This window comes from Adiantum capillus-veneris, chromosome 17 (assembly GCF_014529385.1).
Source record: "Adiantum capillus-veneris isolate H3 chromosome 17, ASM1452938v2, whole genome shotgun sequence".
Lineage (NCBI taxonomy): Eukaryota > Viridiplantae > Streptophyta > Polypodiopsida > Polypodiales > Pteridaceae > Adiantum > Adiantum capillus-veneris.
The window spans coordinates 150,613,840-150,641,137 of NC_140947.1; the positions used below are offsets into that span (position 1 = coordinate 150,613,840).

Here is a 27,298-nt window from a genome sequence, read left to right on the forward strand (position 1 = left end):
TGGTATTTTTGAGTGTGCCAAAAGATAAGGTTGCAAATACCTAACAGCCAGCTATCCTCCTGCCAAGAACTCTAAAAAAGAACCGGAACACGCCACAAAAACACTCCAAGATAGCTCTCTCCATGAGAGGAGGGCAATCTAGGAAAAACAATAGAGAAAAACACTAGAGAAAGAAAAAATCAAGAAGAGAGACCCAAAACACTGGCTTTGATCTGCAATGCATAAAAATGATACAAGGTGGGCAACCCCCCTACTTTCATGCGGAGCAAGCTAGGTTGACCTCCCTAGAAACCTCACAACCCCAAAAATAGTCAAACCTAGGATATATGTGTCCGGGAAATACGAATGCCATAGGCCTATGAATATAAATGTTTTACAACTAGGGCCACTAGGAGGAAAACAAAATCAACTGCTAGCAGTAACACATTGGGAAAAACAATGGGGGAAACACGTCAAAAATGACAAAACTACCTCGCATAGGTCAGGCATAGCCACAAAAACAGCCCTCACTCTCTATCATCAGCCCCTGGGAGATACTAGGGCACTAACAGCTCCGCTAGACCATCCAAAGAGGTGAAAAACTCTAACACACCAATGATTGATAATTCAAGTCCGATGACTTTTTTTTGGTCATTTTTCATATAATCCTGTTCATGTTTGAGTAGAAACCTAGAATTTCCGACCTAATTTTGCTGATTTATTGAAATCAGATTCCTTTGGCTCATATTCACAACAGGGGGGTACACCAAGTAACATGTAAACTCCATTTACACGAGCGTTGCATTCCTTAAGAGATTCAATTGCAAGGTCATATCCTTGCAATTAAGAGATTTGATTGCAAGGTCATATCCTTATGTGCGCTTTTCCAAGAGGTTGCACACAGTGTTGGCGATTCACAACTGGTTGCATCAATGGACTACCTTTGGATCTCCATGAAGACCCGGGTAAGCTCAAGATTTAGATAATTCCTCTTCAATTCCACCAAGGAACTCACCTAGTGGCGTGATATAGCCAAAAAGCCAAAGTCGTGGGCTATTTTTGTGCCAAGTTTGGAAAAGCCTTTGCAAAAATGGACCCTTTGAAGGCCTATGCCACATTACAAAGTCTTTTCATAATAACTCTATTGGCTAACAAGTTCACCACACCCTTACAAGAAGACATTTACCTTTGCAAGGTTGACTGCAAAGTATTTGCTTGGATTACATGAGAACTATGATTGGGCTTTTATAAAAGGCGATGATCGGTCTGATGTCGAGCCACCATGTTCTAGGTTTAAAAAAACAAGCTACGAGAAGAAGTTTTCTAATTATCACACCAAAGAGTGTCCTTTTAACACAAAGTGATGAGGTGCAGGGTTGTTATCGTACAATAGTATGGTAAAGCATGGTGCCGTTCTGTGCGAGAAAATACAGTGTATTCCAATTTATATCGTATGGTTTAAATAGCTTTTGAGGACAGAGCTTTTGGAGGATTAGCTTTTGAATCTGATGCTTTTGGGGCTTTGCTTTTAAGCATCCCTCGTACAATTTATAAGGAGCCCTTGGGGCCACTCTCTAGCCAAGCATCTAGATACGGAGATGAGGAGAGTTGGACCTTCAAGAGTTGTACCTTTGTGATCGGCAATCAAGAAAGAAATACTAAGAGGGGCGCCAGTCTTTGGGGCCAATGCATGTGGAAGTAAAACTCTACCCTTTCGTATCAACTCTCCTCTTCTCTCTTTCTATCTATTCAAGTTCAATTATTTGCAATTTCTGTTTGTGCGTTGCTATTAATTTCTCACTTGGAGTGTCCAAGCCTGTAACAGTAGTATCAGACTCATACAGTAGTATTAGACTCATACGATCTTCTTTTGTGAAGGATTCAATCCTTTTTTGCATCACAAAAGGGTTCTCGCAGAGACAACATCCCACCGACTCCTGGTGGGAGATGAAGAAAATTCAAATCCGAGTAGGACAGAAGAAACCAACCAAGATTCCAATGGGAGCAAGCCTCCTTCCAAGGATTTGGGAGATCATGCCACATGGCAAGTTTTTGGCGGAGGACATTGACAAGACGCAATACCAACGTCAAATCCAGGTTGACACGTGCATGAAAAGAACCAAAAAGAGGCCCCTCATCCTCCAATTTCCATCGGAAGAAGTCCGTACCCTCTCCATCCGCAAGAGGGTCATCCTACGAGGCCTCACAGGGGCACCCATCTACCTTGATGATGACCTCACAAAGATGACCTCACAAAGATGCAAGTAGAACAAAGGAGAGCATGCATGCCTCGAGTACAACAAGCACGCAAAGAGGAGAAGTGGGCCTCCTACCGAGACGGGAATCATTATTGATGGCAACGCCGTAGCATAGGGACACGCGGCCTATGGGACAGTATACGAGGAGATACACATGGCAGTTTGGAACTGCAATGGCTCTCTATGGACACATCCAAGGAGACTAGAGGAGGTGATGCATGACCAAGACATTGTTCTACTCACAGAGACACATGCGAGTCCCGAGAGACGCCTACCTCGAGTACAGGATTACCAGTGGGAGTCTCTACACAGGAAGTGCACACGGCACAACACGGCCCTGCTGGACTATCGAATCCCATTGCTAGCACCATCAATGTGAAGCAAGGATGCCCTCTCTCCCCGACGAGATTTCAGATTACATCCTACGAGCAAGCGGGGCGGGCTTAGACTTGGCAGGTATACCCCTCCACATTATGCTCTATGTTGATGATATCATCCTTGTTTCTGAGACAGGAGGGATTACAGAGCCACTTACGAGCCTTTGATGAGTCATGCGAAACGGGGTTTTGCCATTCACTCGAGCAGTCTACCCCACCGATGAGATCATGACGCAAAGAGCCGAACAGACTTTGACAAATGAAAGTAGAAAGAGGAAGAGCAACCCAGAAAAGAAAGATGCACGACCCAAGCTCACTCCTCAGGAAAATCTCGCTACATCAAGGAAGGGAAGTGCTTTGGATGCGGGGAAATCGGACATATCTCCGCGAAGTACCCTAAAAAGGCACAGAAATAACAAATGACAAGGATGACGAGAGGCCTGAGAGTTCGAGAGCAGCAAAGGAACGTGGAAGAAAAGGCAAGATGAAAACACGACTGGTTCTAGATTGTGTGGGTACTGATCCCAGCACGTTGGACGAGAGTACAGAACTTTGCCGAGCTTGGGGCAAAGTGAAAGACCAAGAAGCCCTGATCTTCTTTGATAGACGAGCCAAGGCCAACTTCATTTCACCGGAATCGGCGGAGTCGTCTGTCCTTATTGTATCGGCTTCAGCCATTTCAAAGTTAATGAAATCCAGTTTGTTTGTTTACTCGATCTTTTTGAAAGAGTTGAGTGATGAGGATAGGACAAATATGTCTGAACTTGATAAAGAACGCCAAGATTTTCTCCACTCTCATGCCGATTGCTTCTCAGAGGGCCTGCCAGGCGAGTTACCACCCGCTCGTCATGAAGATCTACCATCGATCTGATACCTGGAAGCACACCACCGAACCGGCCACCTTACCGTGTGAGCCGAACCCAGAACGAAGAGATTATGAACCAAGTGAAAGACCTTTTGGAAAAGGGTCTTGTCTAGCCTAGTACTTCACTGTATTGCTCTCCAGTGTTGTTGGTTTTGAAGAAAGACGAATCTTGGAGAATGTGCATCGATTATAGAGCTCTCAGCAAAGTCACCATCAAGAACACATTTCCGATTCCTAGAATCGATGATATACTTGACCAACTTCAGGGATCCTAGTGCTTTAGCAGGATCGACTTGAAAAGTGGACATCATCAGATCCGAATCGCGCCAGGAGATGTCTACAAGACAGCCTTTCGGACGACTTTTGGTTATTTGAGTTTTTGGTGATGCCTTTTGGCTTAACAAATGCTCGTGCGACATTTAACCGGATGATGGACAGGATTTTTTGAGAGTATAGACTATTTGTTGGCACTTTCTTTGACGATATCATTGTTTTCTCCAAGAATAAGGCACAACATAGAGATTATCTGCTTCAAGTCTTTCAGACATTACGAGATCACAAGTTGGTGATTATTGCAAAGAAAAGTGAATTTTTCCTACCAGAGAAACACTTTTTGGGACACATTGTATCAGCAACAGGAGTGCAGATGAATATCCATCATTGGCCCGACTTGAAGAATGTCCATGGAGTTAGAAGCTTCTTGGGATTGTGTTCGTACTACAGGTGGTTCATTAGAAAGTTTGTAGAGGATGCTTTCCCTTCGCATGTTTTCACACCGGAAGGAGTCCCTTTCTCATGGGGACCCACAGACGTGACTGCCTTTCAGACATAGAAAAAGAAATTGACTATGGGACCAGTTTTGACTTTGCCGGACTTGCAAAAGTCGTTTGAAGTATATTGTGATGCTTGTGGTCGTAGTCTGGGTGCGGTCTTAATGCAAGAAGGCCATGTCATTGCTTATGAGAGCCGATTGTTCTAACGGCCAGAATTGACAGCAGAGATTTATAGAAAGAGCTTTTGGCAGTTATCCATGCTCTTACTCAGTGGTGGCACTACCTACTCGGAGTGGATTTTACTGTCTTCACAGACCGTCAGAGTTTACACTACTTCTTGTCTCAAAGAAGCAGCTATAAAAAAAGCAGATGCGGTGGGCGAACATCTTGTCACAGCTTCACTTCCAGATTGTCCATGTTCAGGGACGAAAGAATTTGGTGGCACATGCTTTGTCTTGGAAACCGTTGGTTCTTGCTATTTCCACGATTCACCATAGGAGCTTCGAGGATATGGTCGACCAGTATGCCACAGATACGGATTTTGCAGACGTTTCCACACAGATACGGGATGGGGAGACAGTAGCGAAGTATTCCATTCAGGATGGCTACTTGATGAGGAAAACCATGTTGTGAGTTACACAGCCGTTGAGGGAAAAGGTTATGACTGAATGCCCCTGTCCGCCTTTTATGGGTCACCGCGGCATTGCTACCACCATGAAAGGGGTAGAGAGATATTTCTTTTAGCCGAGACTCAAGAAGGATGTGGACGAGTTTGTGCGCAGGTGCTTGGTATGCCAGCAGGTCAAGTTTGACAGGCATAAAGCACAGGGATGGTTACAGCCTTTGCCCATACCCACCCGCCCTGGGAAAGTATTGCAATGGACTTAATTTTTTATCTTCCAAGAGCACAGAGTGGTCACGATGGTATCTGGACTGTTATTGACAGATTTAGCTGGCACGCTCATTTCATTCCAGTGAAGAAAACAGTCAAGCCGGATCACTTAGCGAGACTCTTTGTGGCCCAGATCTTCAAATTATATGGCATGCCCGAGACGATTGTCTCCGACAGAGACCCCAGATTCACGAGTTTGTTTTGGAAGGCAATTTGGGAGAACATTGGCACGCGGTTGTAGTTCTTGTCATCTTTCCACCCGCAGTCTGACGGGCAGTTCTGAGATTGCCAATTCAGTGGTTTTAGATTTATTGAAGTCTTCAATCTCGCATCAGAAGACTCAATGGGAAAAGTATCTACTTTTGGTGGAGTTTGCCTACAATAACACGATACACTCTTCGATGGGGAAGGTGCCATTTGAGACTATCGAAGGAGTTGTAAAGGTTCCACCCTTCCTAAGGACGAAAGATAAGATTTTTGAAGCCGATGAGTAAACGCGCGACTTGAACACGGCTTTTGCCAAAGTCCGCGAGGCTTTGCAGAAATCTCAAGAAAGACAGAAAAAGGCAGCGGATCGCCATCATCGCGATTTGAAATTGAAGGAGGATGATTGGGTGCTCTTACGTTTTGAGAAGGCATGCCTGAGAAAGAAGAAGGGAAAGGAGAGGCTTTTTCCAAAGCTTAGTATGCGATACTACGGACCTTTCCAGATCTCTGAAAAGATCAATGATGTCTCCTTCCGACTGAAACTGCCTGACACTTGGAGGATTTACAATGCATTTCATGTGAGTCTCTTGAAACCTTTTAGAGGTGATGTGCCCTAAGATGGGGAGCCCAATGAGCAACCCGAAGTGGAAGAAAACGAGGAGATCCTTGTTCCTCAACAGATTTTGGCACATAAGGACAGAAAGACTAAGGGTAAAGTATGAAGGCGGTTCTTGGTAAAATTCAAGAACTATCTTGCATTGGATGCGAAGTGGATGGAGGAGGAGGACCTAGCAGATACTCCTCAGATTGTGAAACTTTACCTTGAAGCTTTTGGTTTAGCATAGTCTATTCCAAATGGAACCCAGAATTCAGCTTGGCCGAAGATCTGGTGCAGTGGGTTGCACAAGAGGGGAGTTACTCCGTTCCTTTGTCAACAGAAGCCTTGATTTTAAAATACTAGAGTCACTGATGTCTCTTTGAGCTTCAGGGATACTGAGAGCTGACAGAATTTTGGTATATGACTTTATGAAATGGAAAACTGATTTGTTCTTGACTTGTTTTTAAGTGCACGAACTGATAGACGAAATGACTACAGCATTTTGGTATAAATGATCTCGAATAATCATGGTTGCAATAGGGGTTAGTCAATCGGGCATCTATGAGGTCCTGAGTGGATCTAGATGCGATTGCTAACTGCATTGCCAATAAATTATGGTCTCAGATCCGAATGAATGTTGAATGTGATTTGTCATGTGATGTCCTGTGATGTGAAGTGATGTCCTGTGATGTGACTGTCGATTGGTACATGTCTAGATGTGTGTTCCTAGTGCGTCGGTACTAACAATCAGTCGGTACTCCTCCATGGTGAGTAGTCTGACCGGGCGTCGTGCATGCCTGGCCAGAGTGATCCGAATCCTCTGATGCAGCCTCCGTCGATGCTCTGTAGTCCTCTGTAGTCGTGGGCGTCTGGATCTCCCCAGCTCAATCGCTCGGTCGATCAGTGTGCCTCTAGTGTGAGATGAATGTGAGCTCTACCGTGGTAGTAGCTCCTCCGGCTGTCCAATGTCTGCTCTGAAGAAATCTGTGATCTGCCTCTAAGACTGGTAGCCTCTCCTCTCATGAGGCTCTCTCTATGTCTGCGCAGCTCGAGCAAAAACAAACCCAGGTATCTCTGATCCTCGTACCCCATGACTCTGGAGAGTGGTCCAAACCCCTCTCTCAACAAGCAGTGGAAGCGGCCTCGTATCTCGTAGTAGATGGGGCAGCGGCATGTGTAATGTAACTCTATCTCAGGCTCTATGCCACACAAGGGGCATGTCCTGGCCTCTGCTGGTACTCCGCTGTATCTCCCAGTCTCGATCCGCCATTCACGGGAAAGCAGCAGCCGTACGGATTTCAGCTTTTGGGACTTGCTTTATGCTACGCAATTAGAAAGAGAGAGAGAGAGAGAGAGAGAGAGAGAGAGAGAGAGAGAGAGAGAGAGAGAGAGAGAGAGCTGTTTTGTTTGCTTTATGAGAGAGAGAGAGAGAGAGAGAGAGAGAGAGATTGTGAAAAGCAAAAATCTTTTGCTTTAATTAAGAAGGCTTTTGATTTCAGCTTTTGGGGCTTTGCTTTTAGCATCCCTTTGTAACCTTTAAATTTGTGGGCAGTGCCTCACAACTCAGAGCAACTGGACGTAGAGTCTGAGTGTGAGCGCCTGCTTGCACTCTTGTACTTTGAACACAGATTAATACAAAAAGAAATACAGAAAGGGACGCCAGTCTTTGGGGCCAATATCTCTAGGCTCGGAACTCCGTCGAGCCAATGTCGAATCAATTGTGAACTGTGAACTGTTTTGAAGTGATCTTTTGTGGTGTCGCGGTAGATTCTCGACTTGGGGTGTCCAAGTCTATTACAAAACGTGGGCTGCATTTTTCAGCCGTATGGTGGATTGTTGTAGGTACCAAAGCTATTGTGTGCTTGCCTACCCTCTATGTACAGTGAAGTGCAAGAACTAAAGCCTTGCACAGCATTCATTGCTCTCTAACTCCCCCCTCCGTGCAGTTATGTGATGCCCCACAAGACAGCTTTTCATTTGACCTATGTACATTTGTGTGGGTTCATGCGCGATTGTCGAGGCAAGAGCCTTTTGCACAGGTACTGGATTAGCTAGTTGCTAATCCCCCATAGGTACAGGTGAATTTGGAGACGTTTCACATGAGAAATCTCGTCCAATTCAAAGGGCCTGTAGCCCTACATGTGCGGGAGCTCGAGGACTTGCTACGGATGCGACCGGCTCGCAAAACGGAGCACAAAACAGGGAAATACAGCCTGCTGTGTATTTTTGCGGGTTAAGGGTTTCGGCCCTAAACGGTCCCTAATACCCCCAGGAGGTGCGAGGACGAGAAGGGATCGCTGTACAGGTGATTTGGCGCATTTTCAGGGCAGAAAACAGAGAATTCAGCGTGCTGCAGATTCTCGCCATGTTTTGCAAAGTGTTCGTATACGTCGGGAAAGTCATCTATTGCGTGGGGCTACTGTCTATGAAGCATCCTAGAAGATTTATGCTGCCGAAATCGGGCCTGAACAGGTCATTTTCAGCTCGGGTTATGCGGGACAGCTCGTAGGAAATCACAGGTTTTATTCCCTCTTTGAATACAATAAAGAAATACCGAAAGGGACGCCAGTCTTTGGGGCCAACAGGTGTCAGCGTCTGCTTGGAGCAATCTAGCTTTCGAGCCGTGTGTGTGTTTTAAGTGATAATTCCCGTCAGAGGTTCTTTCTGCAAAGGTTTCTTTGTGTCCTAAAGTCTAAAGTAAAGAACTCGGTGAAAGCCTACGTCTACTGCCCTACGGGCCGGTTTCAATCCCACCTCTAATGCGCCTACTAGGCAGGCACATCCAGGGCTCCCAAGTCAATATAGGTACATCTACCTCAGGGCACAGCCACAAAATGGCCCTTACTGCTGGAGCCACCACCAGACAGGAGGTGAAACTCTAAGAGAAACATCAGCAACAGCTTCCACACCTTCTTTCTGCTGCCATGTCATCTGAATGCTACAAATTAACTCAACATGCACATGGACAAGGGGACATTTGATGGAGAGAGAAAGTACGGTGGTGGAGAGTGGCACTGCCTCTGTCCTAGGGCCTCCACACCCTCCAAAATAACTTCTGATGTGGCTCCAGCTGTAAGTGGTAAAACATCTGAGGAAGAAGCCTCTGGCTCCTATGAAAGCGCGTCTGAAGGAGGGCTCAGATTTTCTGTGTAGACACTCCATCATCTTTGACAGGCTGCTCTCTGCTATCTGCAACTGGCTGACAAACTAAACAGGTCTCAGTTTGTCTAACTGCCCGGCTGTCTCTGACCTCTGTACTCTCTATCATTCATCTCTGTCACACTGCCGCTGTCTCTAAAAACTATTCTCTCTCCTGACTCTGTATAAGGATCTCCTGGTTCTAACAATAATTCACATTATAAGCTGTTCTTTTTTGGTTTAAAACAAAAAAATCAACAGCCAGTTGTAAGCATGACTTCCCGCTTCACATCCATACCGCTGACATTTTGGCCACATAAACAAAAGCTAAAGATACTTCAGCATGTCCCACAATGTATTCCACTGCATCCGGGCCTACAGGCAGAAAAGGATAGCTAGTCAGCTCCTGCTAGTTCTGTTAATATAACTTTAGGTCTGAAAGCATATGAGGTGGTTGAAGTTGTAAGCCCTTACCCAGCGAGTCATAAAGAGGTACACAATAAATGCTGTGGCCATTGCATGCCTGCAGATGCAAATCATCATGAATTTTGCATAGACCCTTTTTGAGTCGATTAATGAAAAAAGAGTGAGCAGCAACCACAAATTTGAGGAAGTGACTATAAAGACACCTGCATGCATGCATGCATACATGATGAAGATGTACATGACCAAACATACAAAGAAAACCACACCTTTGTATCAGTACAATGTTTATTTCTTTGTCCCTTCAGTTGTTCATGCACTCACATAAGCACAATATACGTAAATGTGAAGATTATGCACAGGGATTTTTGTTTTGGATGATTAAACAGATCATCAAACTAGAAAAAAATGGATAAAATTTGTGTCTAGAGTCCGTCTGCCAAACCATCATTCTATCAGTATAAGCCATAATGCCATGTCAGCACTATCCATAGTCTTCTCCATGTCAACAATTTCAAACAAGATGAAAAACACACCACAGAGCATGCGTAAGATACAACTTGGTTCAACATTTCAACCAAGTTGAACTCAACATCCTGGTCCAACCTTTTGCATTAGACTCATCCAGATCTTACAACTAGTCATCACATGCTGGTCAACACTCCACAGCAAGATCATCCAAATATTTCTGATACACTAGTCGAAACAAAGGTAGAATGTTGCGAACATTCATCCCTACACTCATACCAACCTTGAGTCCCAAGAGGTGTCGTCCCCGTAGGCATCCAAATTTCAAATTACAAAGTCACAATAAAGTCAGAGACCTACACTCACAGCGGATACAACCCAACATAGAAAAGGTTTTTGGACACATCAATCCAGAGATTAACAGAGTGAGTTGTCTATTCGACACAACAATCCATTGTTGGTTTTTGACAATGTATACATGGTCCCCTAGTCTGTCCAGCACACATACCTTACTCAACCATGTCTCCCATGCTGTTTTTTTGCTGTAATTGTTGCATAAGTGAGAGGTCCCAACAGGTACTTCTCGCATTGGGTGGTTCTCTCCACTGGTTTTGATGGTGGTCAAGTTAAAAGCTGAGGAAAAGTTAAAAATTTAAGTTTCCTGCCATAGTGTATGACCAGCCGGCTGATTCTGTGGAGGATCCTACCACTTAGTAGGCAGCTCCTGCCCCCAAGGGCAAGGGGGGCTACCCTACTCTTAGGGGGTAGACTATTTTACCTTTGCAAAAAAAGGGGAAGAAGCCCCGTGCCTGAAGCAGTCTGTGCACGCTACTTGGTGGTGCATCGAGACTGCGAGAGAGAGAGAGAGAGAGAGAGAGAGAGAGAGAGAGAGAGAGAGAGAGAGAGAGAGATGAAATGAAATGAAATGTTACATTAACGTCTTCAAAAGGCCACAATGACCTATGAGACCCGAAAGTTACAAAGTGGTGGATCGAGACTGCGAGAGAGAAATGAAATGAAATGAAATGTTATATTAACGTCTTCAAAAGGCCATAGTGACCTATGAGACCAGAAAGTTACAAGGTGGTGGATCTGATACAAAGTCAGAGTAACAAAATAACCTAATCAACAGTACAAAACAAAGATACATATTATGGGATTCTAGATAGGTCGATGTGAGCTAAGCCGAAAAACTAAGCAAGAATGGGCGGCTAGTTGGGATAGCTGAATCACAAAAGATTGAGCATCGGTCGTTGGCGGATCTCATCAATTTCCTCCATGGTTAGTAGTCTGACCGGGAGTTGTGAGAGAGAGAGAGAGAGAGAGAGAGAGAGAGAGAGAGAGAAAAATGAAATGATATATTAACGTCTTCAAAAGGCCAAAATGACCTATGAGACCAATCCGTTACAACTGATAAATCTGATACCATGTCTGGATACAAAAAAAGAGATACTAAAATGAATCTAGAAGTGCTACAAGCTGGAACTATGTGGGGTATAAGTGACCACTGATACAATGGGTGGCCAATACAAGAGGGTGATATAATGGGTGATGAATACATTCTCATCTCTACTCTGGATGTCAAGATAGTATGGCTCAAATCCTCTGTTATAGTCTCCGTTGATACTGTGAAGCTCCTCCCTCAATCGTATGCGTCTCCATCTCCCTAGCTCCAATGCTCCGTCAATGATAGTACTGCGGGTGTGACTACGAGTTGAGCTTTGCAATGGTGGTTGCTCCTCTATTTGTCCAGTGTCTGATGTGTAGAAATCAATAATCTGTCTCTGGAATTTTCTCTTTCGAGATCTCCTCAGTAAACTATCTCTATGGCTGTGTAACTCAAGTAGATACAGTCCAAAGATATCTCTGGTCCTGATAGCTCATGACTCTAGAGAAGGGTAGGAAGCCCTCTCTGAATAGACAGTCGAAGTGACCCCCAATCTCATAATACACTGTGCACTGTTATATATCATGCATCTCCGTCTCTGGCTCTGTATGGCATAGGTAGCATATCCTGCTAGCTGCTGGTATCCCTCTCAATCTACCAGTCTCAATCTCAAGCTGGTGTGAAGATCATAGTAACAGGGAATGGCCGTTTTTAGGTCTCCGTTCCGCATTCCCATTCTAAGTTCCCGTTCCGAATCCCCGTTTCATGTTTCAAACGTGAGTACACGTAACAGGGAATGGCATTTTGTGACAGTTGCCGTTCCGCGTTCCCCGTTCCGGTTTCCCGTTCCTGGTAACTATGGTGAAGATGCCCGTATCTGACCAATGCCACACAATAAGCCGTGAGATAGATGTGTATCCATATAGCTGGGTCGAATCACAAACCCATCCCCTCTGAGTTGGAGAAGATGCTCTCTATAGAAATCCATCTTCGTACCCAACTCCTGTGTCGGCTTGCTCTATCCACGTCCTCCAGGTGTCCAACTAGGTCGAGTCCTGGCGAATTAGTATTCTCCACCCGTGTAAAAGACAACGATGGTGCATCGAGGGAATACTGGAAGGGAGGCCAGCTGTCAATGTTGAAGTCATGTATCTAGAACCATAATGATAATCTTTGCATACCAACATGATGTGTCCCCCTCTAGAGCTAACTCTCTGGAGGACTCGAGGGCCAATCTGGCATATCTGTCTCTCGTAGTATCCCCTGAGTTGTGCATAAAGGAGACTGATTTGATAAGCGCCTCTATCTCTATAGGGGGAGCCGCTAACTCCACTGAAATGATCTTGTGTGGCACGGAGACCTTGGCTCTAATCAACAAACAGATCATAGTTACCAAGGGCCTCTCCATACCTCTCCACCCATCCAGACCCACAAAGGGTCCCCAAACCTGAACCCCAGAGAGAGAGAGAGAGAGAGAGAGAGAGAGAGAGAGAGAGAGAGAGAGAGAGAGACAATGGTGATCATCCCATGAACTCTCTCATGGACCTCTGCAGCACGGGGGGGGGGGGGGGGGGGGGGGGGGGGGGGGGGGGGGGGGGGGGGGTTTGCTCCGTATCGGATGAAGACCTCGTCAATGCTGTGCAGATCCTCGCATCCTCGGGCGTCGTGAGCCACCAACTGGATGGCTCAATCAAGAGGAATGGCCCAATGAGGGTTTGACTGGGTACCTTGTGGTGGCCATCCCAAATAGTCCCTCTGTAAAAAGTAATGATCTACCTCTGTATGTAACCTCTATGGGTAGGTCCTCTACTCCTAAGGGCAGTCTCTCTGAGTCTACAGATCTCTAGCAAGAGAGAGAGAGAGAGAGAGAGAAATGTTATGAAATGAAATGTTATATTGACGTCTTCAAAAGGCCAAAGTGACCTATGAGACCAGAAAGTAACAATGTGGTGGATCTGATACAAAGTCAGAGTCAGAGAAACAAGATGACAAAATTGAAAATGAAATGACAAATGTCACAATAAAATAATATGGAATCCTAAACTACTAGGTGTGAACTGAGCAGCTAGCTGGGATAGCTAGATCACAAGAGATCCATCATCGCTCGCTGGCGGATCTCATCAATCTCCTCCATGGTCAGTAGTCTAACCGGGCGTCGTGCATGTCGAGCCAAAGTGATCCGAATCCTCTAATGCAGCCTCCGCCGATGCTGTGTAGTCCTCCGCAGTCGTGGGCGTCTGGATCTCCCCAGCTCAGTCGCTCAGTCGATCAGTGTGTCTCTGGTGTGAGACGACCAGCTCTGCTGTGGTAGTAACTCCTCCGGGTGTCCAGTGGCAGCTCTAAAGAAATCTGTGATCTGTCTCTGAGACTGGCTAGCCTCTCCTCTCATCAGGCTCTCTCTGTGTCTGCGTAGCTCGAGCAAAAACAAACCCAAGCATCTCTGATCCTCATACGGCATGACTCTGGAGAATGGTCCAAAGCCCTCTCTGAACAAGCAATGGAAGCGGCCTTGTATCTCGTAGTAGATGGGGCAGTGGCATGTGTAGTGCAACTCTGTCTCAGGCTCGACGTCACACAGGGGGCATGTCCTGGCCTCTACTGGTACTCCGCTGTATCTCCCAGTCTCGATCCGCAGCTAGTGTGAATATGTGCATATCTGGCCGATAGCACATCGTATCCCATGAGACAAGTGGGTGTCCATGTATCTGGGCCTCGTCACAAAACCATCAACTGTAAGCTGGAGGAGATGCTCTCTGTAGAAAGCCATCTTCGTGCCCAGCTCCTATGCTGGCTGTATCTATGTCCTCCTGGTGTCTAGCTGAGTCAAGTCCTAACGGATGAGCCTGGTGATCTCGGACTATTTAAGAGTCAGAGAGGGTGCATCCAGTGAGTACTGGAAGGGAGGCAATCTGTCTATGTTGAACCCATGCACCTGAAACCATGATGTCATCTCCCCATACCAGCATGGTGTATCTCCCTGCATGGCTAACTGTCGAGAGGACTCAAGTGCAAGGCGGGCATATCTGTATCTGGGAACTTCCCACATGCGGTGTATAAAGGAGACAGATCTGGTGAGCGCCTCAACCACTAGTGGGGGGCCAGCTAGCTCTGCTCGAACAATAGCACATGATACTGAGGTCTTGGCTCTAACGAGCCGCGAGATCATAGAGACAAGAGCCTTCTCCATGTCCCCCCATCCATCACTGCGTCCTGTCCCCCCGTGATGATCCAATGAAGGTCCCCAAATCTCAGCTCCATAGCGCAATGCAGAAGCCACCAGAGTGTCAAAGAGCCAAAGCTTCGTCCAAGGCTCCTGAAACTGAACCTGTGAACACATCCTTTCCAATCTACCCAATGCTGCATGGGCTCTGGTCAGTCTAGTCCCTGCTGCCCTCCTCAATGAAAATGCTGGCCCACTAAAAACCACTCCGAGGTAAGTGTACACATCTGTATACTCCACAGTCTCCCGGCTGTATGTGAATGCTGGCACTGACCTCCTCATCCACTGTGAGGTGGTATTAAATACCATGACCTTGGTTTTACCAAGGTTGACGGACAAACCACTTTCCTGAGAAAACCTATTCAAAGCATCCGAAACACCCCTCCCAAGCCTGCTTCTCATCATTACCCGTTCCTCTCTAGCCGGTCTGCTTGGGGCGGCGACCGGATCAATCTCGGGTATCGACAAGGATCTTAGCCCGTTGTTTTGAAGTTGATCGGCATTCATAACCTCAATGTACCGTACTTCCATTGTTGAGTTCTGTCCATCCTAGTCTATGCCCCCGCCCTTCAGTTCCTCAGATTGTTGCCCGTCAGAGTTTACTGCGGGGCGTTCAGTCTCAGCCATAGCTAATGAGTTCGCTACCCCGCTACGCACTGGTTCATCCCGTCCTTCCCGGTTTCTATGAGTTCGGGTTCACCGTAGCAGCGACCAGCAGGGCCCCGCTCCCCACTCTCTGGGGTGCTGTCGGTCGCTGTACTCGGAGCGGCTCCTAGCGCCCGCCTCCCCGAGAGTACCTGGTAGCAGCCCTCTTCCACGTCAGCCCAGATACCCTTAACTGGTGCTCCTGGATCGTCGTTTATATATAATGGTTGTGATTTCATTGAAAAGACACGACTATACTTAACGATCAGGTTGTTCACCTTTAGTTTGGAGGGGTCCGGGTTAGGTATGTCGTTCCCAAGGGGCCGACACCCCACTTTATGGACTGTGGCTGTCTTGTATGTAGGATTTCATGGTCACAACTGCCAACGTGTTGACGAATCAACTCCATCTTCTAGACTCGTGGATTCACATGTAGTATCGATACAATCCGCACAACGTTTCGCTCCTCAATCGGTGGGCGAGGCCGAGGGACAAGCGGGTCCTTGATCTGGGTGTGGTCCGTAACGGTCCCGCGGCGGTTAGCATGACTTTAGAATCCACACCCTATGGTAACTCATCACGTAGTTGGTACACTTGCGGGTGGATCACCAAGCCCGAGGGTCCATGTATTTAGCTCGAAGTAGAGGGTGTTCCGTGAAATGGGATGGGTCACGGGAACTCGTCTCCTCACCTCACCCGTCTCCCGTTTCACAGCGCACCCACCCTTCCACAAGCGTTGACTGTTCCGTGGAGGGTGACATTGGCACCGCCCCGAGGGAGGGTGAATCGTGAAATGGAGTGGGTCAGGGGAACTCGTCACCTCACCTCACCCGTCCCCCGTTTCACAACCTACTAGTCCGTCTCAGAACGTCACCGCCACCCCTTTAGTTTGGAGTTTACTCTCTCCATGAGTCAAGGGGGGGACCCGCGGAAAGGTTACACAGGGAGCGCCTTCAACCCACCAACCTCAACTGTATGAAACACCCATCCGCTGGTAAATCGTGAAATGGAGTGGGTCAGGGGAACTCGTCGCCTCACCTCACCCGTCCCCCATTTCACAACCCACCAGTCTAGGTTTTGGTCTCAGGCCATCACCGCCACCCCTTCCACTGGGTAAGTGTTTCATACCGTTGGTGCGGAATTACGATCAAAAGCCTCTCCCCCCAAGCGGTCCTCCAAGGATTGTGTCCCTCTTGGCTGCCACCGGTTGTCATGAGGTACACTCTTTCTCCCCTTGCATCCAAATATGAGAAGCGAAGCCTCTAAACCTAGAGGGGTTGATCGGTGTCTGTCGGAAAATATCTGGGCGGTTAGGGTGTTCCCCCCTTGAGTCCACTCGACATCCTCAAGATGATTTTTACAGAGCTTTCCCAAGATGGGTCCAATCGACATCCTCGGATGATTTTTACAGAGCTTTCCCTAGGTCCGACCATCCTTCTCGCCTTCCATACTCTCCCAGTCCCAACCCACCCCGACCTAGCTCTGCAGCTCATACTCGTCTTTAAGGCATTATGATCGCTAGTGTCCTCCCCCCTCCCCTTTGGGATTTTACTCCTACACACAGAGAGGGTTTTTTAATCGTACGTGGTCCCCCCATTGAGTTTTTCGAAAGCACTTAGTCGAAGTCCAGTCCCGCCACGTGGAGGCGGCTTCCCGTTGGGACCCTTCTTCCCCACCCTCCATGCCTTTGTATGAGTAGCCTCACTACCCATCATGCGGAGAAGTTCTTCAACTTCCCCTTCCACATCATCTCGGTCTTTTAGACCTGTTACTCTTATATGAAAAGCTCTAGTTTTCCTTCGTTGTTCTTCTTCTAGAGTCATGTTGATGATTGTAGGAGTGGAGACAGATGTGGTTTCTTTCCCTTTGCCTTTCTTAGCGACTTCTATCCACTTCTCGGCCTCATCCGCCTTCTTTTGCATCTTCGTGATCACATCCATCCACGAAGACGTCTTTACCATCTTTTGTTTCTCCTCCTCTTTGATCATTCGTACCTGCTCTTTGATGACCTTGATTTCCTCTACTACCGAAGGCTGGAATTCCCCCTCCTCTAATCCACTGCTCGCTCTATCAACAAGTTCTCGCTTGAGAGCTGAGACCTCTTCTTTAAGTGCTTTGGAGTCCGTCTTAAGTGCTTGTAGCTTTGCGTGCATGTCCTCTTTCTCTTTCTTCCACTGCGCGCCTTCGTTGAGAAACATTTGAAGAAGGTTGGCCTTCTCTTTCCACCATCCCTCCATATCTGCTTTCCAGTCTTTCATCTCCCTCTCCATTTGTGTAATCTGTTTGTTTGTAAGCACAAAGGTTGCCTTCGGATGGGGCTTACACACCGGCGAAGCAGTCATGACCTCAATCAAAAATACAATCTGCATTTCTGCCAAGTCAACCCACTATGTCCACATCACACATACATCCCTGTCCCGCATATACATAGGGTTTCCCCAAATCAATCATACATTCTTGATGTTTGCTTTTCTGATTTTCTGCAGAGTTTTTGTCAGAGTTATTTTGCCTCTTTTCAAAAAAAATTGGGGGATTTTCCTGTTTTTTATTTCCTTGTTACTCTGAGAGAGAGAGAGAGAGAGAGAGAGAGAAGCAAGCAGCCCCCCTCCTTGCTTAAGCAACCTCTGTGTTTAAGTAGCCCCCATGCTTGATAAAAGGGTTATCTACGGCTGATTTTCTGTCCTAAGGTTTTTTTGGGGTTTTTAATCGATAACTGCTGACGCGTAACTTTGTGCCCGAGCAAAAGATTGATGTTGAACGCTGGGCTCAGGGGGGAGAGTTGGGCGATGGGCTGAGGGGGGACAGGGGGAGCGCTGGGCTCAGGGGGGAGAGAGAGAGAGAGAGCACGTTACTGGTGTGGGGCAGCAGCAGTAGGTGAGCACGCTACAGAGCAGCGTGCTCACCTGCTAGAGAGAGAGAGAGAGAAATGAAATGAAATGAAATGTTATATTAACGTCTTCAAAAGGCCAAAGTGACCTATGAGATCAGAAAATTACAATGTGGTGGATCTCATACAAAGTCAAAGTAACAAAAATGACAAAATAAAATACTATGGAATCCTAAACTGCTAGGTGGGATAGCTCAATCACAAAAGATCCAGCATCGGTCGCTGGCAGATCTCATCAATCTCCTCCATGGTCAATAGCATGACCGGGCGTCGTGCATGTCGGGCCAAAGTGATCCGAATCCTCTGATTGTAGCGCGGATGTGTGTCGTGCTCTCTACAGTGGGTGCTCCTTAGTGCAATGTGCGTGACAATCTCACTCAAAACAGACTGAAAACAAAGGAACAATAGACAAAAACTGAGCTCACAGAGACACAACAGCAGACCACAACATATGACTCGACTATCTCAAAGAACTGATACAGACTCTGGCGTGGCAGCACACTCAGCTCCAGCCCAGGACTCACAGGTACAATGGGGTGTTGAGGCTCAGATGTGCAGGGATGGTGAAGACGTGTTGTGTGTAGCGACTCGCTACTCTAGACGACGACGTAAAAGATGATCATGACCAAACCGCTACTACTCATATATACAACCATAAAGAGCCACCAACGGCTCATAAATGTCAACCTCTAAGTCTATCTCCACTGATTGGTGGTGGTGACCTAGCCACGATGTCCACTCGACCACCGTATCCCTGCCACGTGTCACTGCCCAGCAAGTCCGTCCAGTGTGAACCAGAGTAGACCAAAGACCAATTGTAAAGTCCAAACTGTACTAATTGTCCTGTGAAAGTGACACTGTAGCCTGCTACAGGTTGCCCGCCACAAGACTACTCCCCGTCCCGGAGAGTGAAAACTGAAGAACTGAAAGATCTGCAACCAGGTCTACTACTAGTGAAAGCTCCAAAAGGTGATATCTACTGGTGGTCGGATGATGGAGGAGGAGGGGGAGGGGGAGGCTGGTAGAAAGGTGGAGGAGATGGAGGCCATGTGTATGGTGGGGGGTAGTGGCCATGAGGAGGGTACATTGGATATGGAGTGGCCACCCCCCCTCCAGGTGTATGGTGGGGGGTAGTGGCCATGAGGAGGGTACATTGGATATGGAGTGGCCAGCCCCCCATGAGCAGCAGCAGACTGAGTACGGTGAGTAGGTGGGGCAGGTGGAAACCCAGGAAAAGACTGAGTAGGCTGAGAAGGTGAGACAGGTGGAAACCCAGGAAAAGAGTGAGTAGGCTGAGAAGGTGGGACAGTTGGTGGGAATCCAGGGAAGCTGTAGAAGAGCGGAGGGAAAGAGGTGCACTGGGAGGGGGAGGCCATAGAGGGTCCATGAAACTGTGAGGAAGCCGATCCTGCTGGCTTAGACTCCATAGTAGGATGTGTTTTCTCAGCTGCTTGAGAATCCCCTGAATGAGCTTTGGAAACGTCTTTCTGTAGTTCCATAGCAGGAACTTGCGTAGAGCTCGGAGTTGTAGCTGTAGCTGTTTGTGAAATGGCTATAGATTGATATTTGGCACATGAGGGACACACTGAATTTACCACAAGAGAAAGTTCCTGAACTGCGGCCATATCATTTGCCTCTTTTAACTGTATTTGTTGAGTGCGAACAATATGTTAGAGGTCCTGTACCTGTTGAGTGAGAATCCTTATGCGATCTTGAGCCTGAGCAATTAACATGTCCCTATCCATTGATCGTTGAAGGTGGCTGCGCACTTCCCTTTGCATACTGTCATAGACAGTGCGATGCAAACCGTTAGTACCTTGCAATGAGATGGCTGCATCTATAATCGTTGAAATTGCTCTTTTGTCCACATCTAGAAGTCTGTCGGCTTGAGACGTAAAATTGGCAAAAGTGTCAGGTTGCTCAGAGCTAGGTGTCCCAAAGCTAGATGTCCCTGCAGTACCCCTATGTGCCCCTGCACTACAAGTAGTAGTAGATGGTAATGCTGACATCACTGGAGAGTGTGTTTGGGTACCTGCAACACTACTAACAAGAGGTGGTGTAAAAGTAGAGGTCGCCACAGAAGTAGTCGTACTTACTCTTGGGTTTGCGGTATTGATGTTAGAGATTTTAACCTGTGATTCAGAGAAGGATAGTGTTGCTAGCTCTTCCTTCGAATCCTTTTGTACTTTGCCAAATGATGCTAATCATCTGGCACAGTGAGAACAGCAGTTGCATCAATTTTTTGCTGCATAATTTGCACTACCCAATACATAATAGGGGCTACATAGCAATTGAACCTCTCCGCTTTTCCTTTACGTTGAGTCCGAAATCGCTTTGCCCTGTCCTGTAGCGCCTTAAAGAGCAGATGGTGAAACAGATATGGAAGACAGTGGGAGAGACAAAAAAATGCATCGCATATTCCAGGAGAGGATGGAACCGCTGCTCTTTCCGGGATGCGCAGTAAAAAATAATACTGTAAAATTAAGTACAGCTGCTGATTCCTATGATAGTCACCATGTGAGTGTAGCAACAATTCTTGGCCGCATTTGCAATGTCTTCCGGGGAGAGATTGGAGAAGGTTTTTGTGGTGGGCAAAGGTGCCAGCACATTCAGTATCTCCATCGCATGTCCAATATCCTCCACTGTAAGGGTAGTTCCATTTAGTTTTGGAAAAGTAAGTACTAAGTAAGAGGGCACTCAGCTTGGCACTGGAAATTGTGCAGGACAAATCGGCCTGAGCCAGATTTTGGAGACTCAGGTGTATTATTTGCTGCTAAGAGAACACATCTTTGAGTGCTGGGTTTGACGCCTGTAAATAATAGATCATCAGTAAGGGTACCTTCGAGATGGCAGCACAAGGGCTGGGCACCTCGAGAGTGGTGACCTTGCATGCAGTGACTGATTGGGGTGAATCTTCCTCAGAAGATTCTCTGGACAGTTCCTCTGAACTAGGAGTATAGTCTGATTTATTATAAGTGCTATCCCCAGAGGAGACAGAGGGCTCTTCCTCCGATTGGAGGTGCTGCTCTCGATTCCAAGTACGAACCATATTAATAAACTATACCAGAGAATCTTTTGGACTGAATCTACAATTGATGAATCCTTCAAAACCTGTAAAACCTATACCCTTAGTCCTCACCTGATACATATACCACTATTTTCCGCAATTGCAGAGAGCTGGCACCCTAAACCACACTCAGATACATGTTCTCAACATACATCGCACAAGTGCTGATAAATGTAGCAAGGTCGAAGTTTAAAAGCTGCCTTTTCAAGTACTATCTAGCGCTTGGTTGGCCAAGGAGCACGGAGAGAGAAAGCTTGGCGTTGGAGAGAGAGAGAGAGAGAGAGAGAGAGAGAGAGAGAGAGAGGAGGCCTGGCCTTGAATCTCACGAAAAGAACCCAACTTCCATCCCTGGCTGAAAACGTGTTGCAAAGAGGTGCGTAGCTTTTGCTTGCAGGCTGAATTTGACGGGCTCACTTAAAACACTGGCTTGGCTTATACTGAATTTGACGGCTGAATTAAAACGCTGGCTTGGCTTATATTAGCTGAGGTGAAAATTGAAACCGGCCCGTAGGGCGGTAGACGTTAGCTTTCACCCGATTCTTCAACACTTGACTTTACGACACAAAGCAATGACTTAAAAGGAACCTGTAACTGAGACTCGATTACACTTCAAGACAAATAGCACAACCAGGAAGCTAGAATGCTTCCAAGCAGACAGCGATCCTTGTAGGCCCCAAAGGTTGGCGCCCCTTTCGGTATTTCTTTATTCCTTAACAGAGGAAATAAAACGTGTGGTTCCCTACAAGCTGCCCCGCACAAGCTGGGCTGAATTCCATCTGTTCTGGCCCGATTTCGGCAACATAACTGTACTAGGACTCTTCACAATCAATATCCCCACGCATTAGATGACTTTCCCGACGCATACGGACACTTTGCAAAACCTGGCGAGAATCTGCAGCACGCTGAATTCTCTGTTTTCTGCCCCGAAAATGCGCCAGATCCCCTATACAGCAGTCCCCTCGTGTCCCCGAACCTCCTCGGGGTATTAGGCTCCGTTTAGGGCCGAAACCCTAAACCTGCAAAAATACACAGCCGGCTGTAATTCCCTGTTTTGGGCTCCGTTTCACGTGCCGGTCGCATCCGTAGCAAGTCCTCGAGCTCCCGCACCTGTAGGGCTACTTGCCCTTTGAATCGGACGAGATTTCGCACGTGAAACCTCTCCGAATTCACTTGTACCTCCAGGGGATTAGCCGCTAGCTAATCCAGTACCTGTGCAAGAGGCTCTTGCCTCAGCAATCGCGCATGAACCCACATAACTCTACATTGGTCAAATGAAAAGCCTACTAGTGGGGCATAACATACTGCTCATAGGGGGGGAGAGAGAGCAGTACGTAGCGTGCAGGGCATCACTCCTGGCACCGCACTGTACATAAGAGAGAAAGGAAGCACTCCATAGCTCTTAACCTGTGACAGAAACTGAAAAATGAGTCTTCCCTCTCTAAATTCATTGCCACTTCTTCATGCATGAGGAAAGTGCACAACAACGTGCCACTTGGCGTGTTTACAGGCCAATTCCCATTTCGGGGTTGCCACCTAAAAATCTCCCAACCGGTTGCCCAATTGACTTCGGGGCAGAGTAATAAAATGTTCCCCTTGTCATACCGGAGGTAATGACGTGAACACATTTTCAGGTCCAAAATAGCAGTTCCCTAAATTTTAGGAGATGCTTCCATGGCACTCACACTGTTCATCTGACCATCAATCACCACTGGAACCACATCGAAAAGTGCAATGTCGGCCAGCTATCAGGTGATTTACACTTGTAGCCCCATCGTGGCTAACCTTAATCTATTTGCCCAACTTCAATGCTCACTCGCCATCCGGCCTAGACTCTCACTGTCCGCCTCACACCATGCAACTCGGGCATTGGCATCTCCACAAGGGTGCTTTAAAACAAGTCAAATAAAATTCCCCCAAAAGGAAATCAACAAGTAAAGTTGCCACACACTCGTGACATACCCCTCTCTTGAAATCGCGAACGTCCTCCTTTGCATGAATATCAATCCATTAGTGTGTACAGCACTTCGTGGACAGCGTATCAGGGCTGTCAACCTTTTTGTGTGTACACACCTGGTTAACATGGTACGAGACATACATGCTCATAGTTAACACTCTTGTGTATTCAACACTTGTTAACTCATGTATGGTCTACTAGTGAGACTGTTCCATTGACATAGTGGATAGCTTTCACACTGTGCCACTGGCTTTAATAGAGTCCATAACTTTTAGTACACTTCGAATCGTTTCAAGCATAATAAACCAACAGTTTAAAAATGCGTCAACGTGTACTCATTGGAAGCAATTGTTGTACTCTTGACAACTGACAAGACATACTTACTTTATAGCACTGAACAAACTTTTGGACAAAACTTTTATCCCCCAAGGACAATTGCCAAGCAGGGTACACTTCTATTGCACTAAATCCATAGATACATGAGAAGTGCTAGCTCCTGCATCACCCCCCTCTAGCGCAGGTCTCTTTCCTTTTGACCTTCGCTCTTCTTGAGTTGGAGAATACGTAGGTGGTAAACCAAAGGCTTCGAGGTAGAGCTGCAATACATTTGGTGACTCAGTTCACTCTCTTCCATCCACTTTGCATCCATAGGTGGATAGTTCTTGAACTTCACCAAATATCGCCTTGTAACCTTGCCTTTGACTTTTCTTTCCTTGTGTGCCATGATCTGTTCTAGGACCAAAATTTCATCAAGTTCTTCAACTTCTGGCTGCTCTTCAACTGGCATATCCTCTGGCACATCACCAATAAATGGTCTAGGCACCAATAAATGGTCTGAGAAGACTCACATGAAAAGCATTGTGAATCTTCCAGTTCTGAGGCAATTTCAGCCTATAACTGACGTCATTGATCTTCTCTGTTACTTGAAAAGGCCCGTAGTAATGCATACTGAGCTTTGTAAAGAGACTTTCTTTACCTTTTCACTTCTTTAAGTGTGCCTTTTCAAACCGCAACACTAGCCAATCACCAAGTGAAAACAACAATTCACGACGGTGGAGATCAACAGCTTTCTTTTGCTTTGCTTGTGTCCTTTCAAGGGCATGCTTTACCTTCTGGTACATTTCATCCATATTCTGTACATATTGATCTGCCTGAAAGATCTTTTCCTTGGTATGCAAAATGGGAGGAACTTTCACATGACCTTTGACAATTTCAAAAGGTGCTTTGCCTGTTGAAGAATTCACTGTGTTATTGTACACATATTCAACCAACGGCAAATACTGCTCCCACTTCGCCTTGTGCTCTGACACATAGCACTTAAGCAGATCCAAGACAGTAGAATTGGCCTCTTCTGACTACCCATCTGCCTGTGGATGAAACGACGATGAGAACTTGAGCGTAGTTCCCATATTCTCCAATATGCCTCTCCAGAATAGACTTGTCATCCGTGGGTCACGGTCACTGACAATCGACTATGGCATACCATGGTACTGAAAGATATTGTACATAAAGAGACGTGCCATCTGATCTTGTTTCATCTTCTTCCTAACAGGAATGAAATGAGCTTGCTTGCTGAATCTACAAATAATGGTCCAGATTCCATCATTCCCTGTCTATGTTCTTGGAAGATCAAAGATAAAATCCATAGCTATGCTTTCCCATTGTTTATCTAGAATCGGCAATGTCTGTAACAGCCCTGGTGCCTTTTGCCTGTCAAACCTGACCTTTTGGCAAATCACGCATGCTCGCACAAGGCATCCACATCTCTCCTCAAGGTAGGCCAATAAAAGAATGTCTCAACCGCTTTCACTGTAGCATCTATACCACGATGCCCTGCATACGGTGGGACATGACTCTCTACCATGACCTTATGTCGCAATGGCCTAGTGACACAGAGTCTGCCATGCATCATCATAAAACCATCTCTGAGAAGGTAGTACTCATGGCGTTGTCCTTCCTGTAACTGCTCGAAGATCCTTGATAAATCTTCTTCACTCGCAGACTGTTCCTTCATGTCATCAATCTCATGATGAAAAGGAATTGACACAGCTGAGATTTGTGGCTTTCTTGATAACGCATCAGCCACAACATTCTTCTTGCCTTCCACATGCACAATCTGGAAGTGAAACATGGAGAGAATGTTTGCCCATCGCATATGCTTTTCCGATAGCTTTGACTGTATCAGAAAATATCGCAAGGTCTGATGATCCGTTTGGACAACAAAATCAGCACCCAGCAGATAGTGTTTCCAACTTAAAAGTGCATGAATCACAGGCAGTAACTCTTTTTCACAGACCTGCATGGTCATCTCTGGCCCTTGCAAGATTCTGCTCTCAAAGGCTACTGCCTTGCCATCTTGCATTAGCACTACACCAATGCTACTGCCACAAGCGTCACACTGAACCACAAATGACTTCCTGAGATCTGGCAAAACAATGACTAGATCTGAAGTCATCTTTTCCTCTAAGAGATTAAAAGCTGAAATCTCTTTCTGGGTCCATCTAAAAGTGACCTCTTTCTTTTGCAAAGCATGTAAAGGTGAAGCAATCTCTGCAAAGTTGCGAATGAATCTTTTGTAGTAAGAACATAGCCCTAAGAAGCTACAGACATCGTGCACAGTCCTTAAAGCTGGCCATGTCTTGATTGCTTCTACCTTCGCAGGATCCATTCGGACACCATCCTTTGACACAATGTGTCCGAGGAAGTGGATCTCTTCCAAGAAGAACTCGCTTTTCTTGCCATTGATGAGCAATCTGTTCCTGCGCAACTCTTCGAACACAATGGTCAAATGATGCCTATGCTCCTCTTCATTCTTCGAGTAGACTATCATGTCATCAAAGAATGTGCCAACAAAGTTCTGGTATAGACGAAAGATCCTATCCATCATCCTATTGAACGTAGCAGGAGCATTCGTAAGGCCAAATGGCATCAGTAAGAACTCATAGAGACCAAATGTCGTTCTAAACGCAATCTTATGCACATCCTCAGGCCTAATTCGAATCTGATGGTACCCACTTTTAAGGTCGATCCTGCTAAAAATCGCCGCATCCTCTAGACGGTCAAGACTATCATCAATCCTTGGAATAGGAAACCTATTCTTGATGGTATTCTTATTCAGCGCACGGTAGTCAATACACATGCGCCACGAGCCATCCTTTTTCTATAGTAAGAGCACTGGAGAGCAATAGGGTGACGAGCTAGGCTAAATCAGCCCTTTCTCTAAGAGCTCCTCCACTTGGCTCATAATCTCTTTCCGCTGCGCCTCACTAACCCTATACGGTGGCCTATTTGGTGGGCTACAACCTGGCACCAAATCAATCGCATGATCCTCGGGCCTCTCCGGCGGTAGTTGAGACAATAATGAATCAGAAAAACACCCATTAAACTTTTGCAGAAATGCTAACCTGTCTTTATCTAACACAGATAAATTTGACTGGCAACTATCTGAAACATCACGTGCAAAAACCAAGTACGCAGAAAGATGATTCTTTATTACAGAAGTGATCGCAGAAGCAGATACAATAGGGACTGACTCTCCTTTTAGCTTTACATCCAAGATGTGAGTTTTGCCCCTATGCTGTACAGTGATCTTTTTGCTGTAGGCATCCAAGACTCCATGCACTCGGAACATCCACGCACTCGGAACATCCATGGGATCCCCAACAAGACATCACATCCTTCTAGTGGCATGATGTAGAACTCTTTTGTGTCCACATACGACTGAATATGCAGACGCAGCTTTCCAATGATGGGAGTAACGCACTCTGAGTGGCCAGGTCATGCCAATCCTGCCTCTGCGGTATACCCCATCTCTTCAGCTCTGATGCCCAGCTTCATAGCTAATTCTGGTGTGATAAAGTTCGCTTTGGCACCTGGATCAAAGAAGATAAGTGCCATCTGGTCTCTAACTTTACCCCACGCTCTGCATAACTCACTGGCATCTGTACTAGGCCTGTTGCCCAACATGTCTGGCACTAAACCTGCCGAGGACATAGGCTTCTTTCCTTTCCTGTCCTCTGAGTCAGCTGGCCTTTTCTTTTGTGGGCAGCTGCAAAATGCCCACTCTGCTCGCATATAAAGCACTTGTTTTCAGCCATCAAGACCTTTTCCTCGGGCGTCTTACGCTTAAAAGGCTTCCTTTTCTGCTTCCTTGCCTACGC

The 27,298-nt window shown here is 46.5% G+C and overlaps 1 protein-coding gene across 1 annotated transcript in view; it reads right to left on the reverse strand.

Moving 5' to 3' along the window:
• Positions 1 to 27,298, reverse strand: part of LOC147438320 (long chain acyl-CoA synthetase 4-like) — a 181,671-nt gene that overhangs the window by 87,555 nt on the left and 66,818 nt on the right. Inside the window, exons 5-6 of the mRNA XM_086487603.1 lie at positions 9,562 to 9,610; positions 9,386 to 9,462 (exon numbers count right to left, since the gene is read on the reverse strand). Coding sequence (XP_086343729.1) covers positions 9,386 to 9,462; positions 9,562 to 9,610 — 126 coding nt within the window. The remainder of the gene's footprint in view (positions 1 to 9,385; positions 9,463 to 9,561; positions 9,611 to 27,298) is intronic.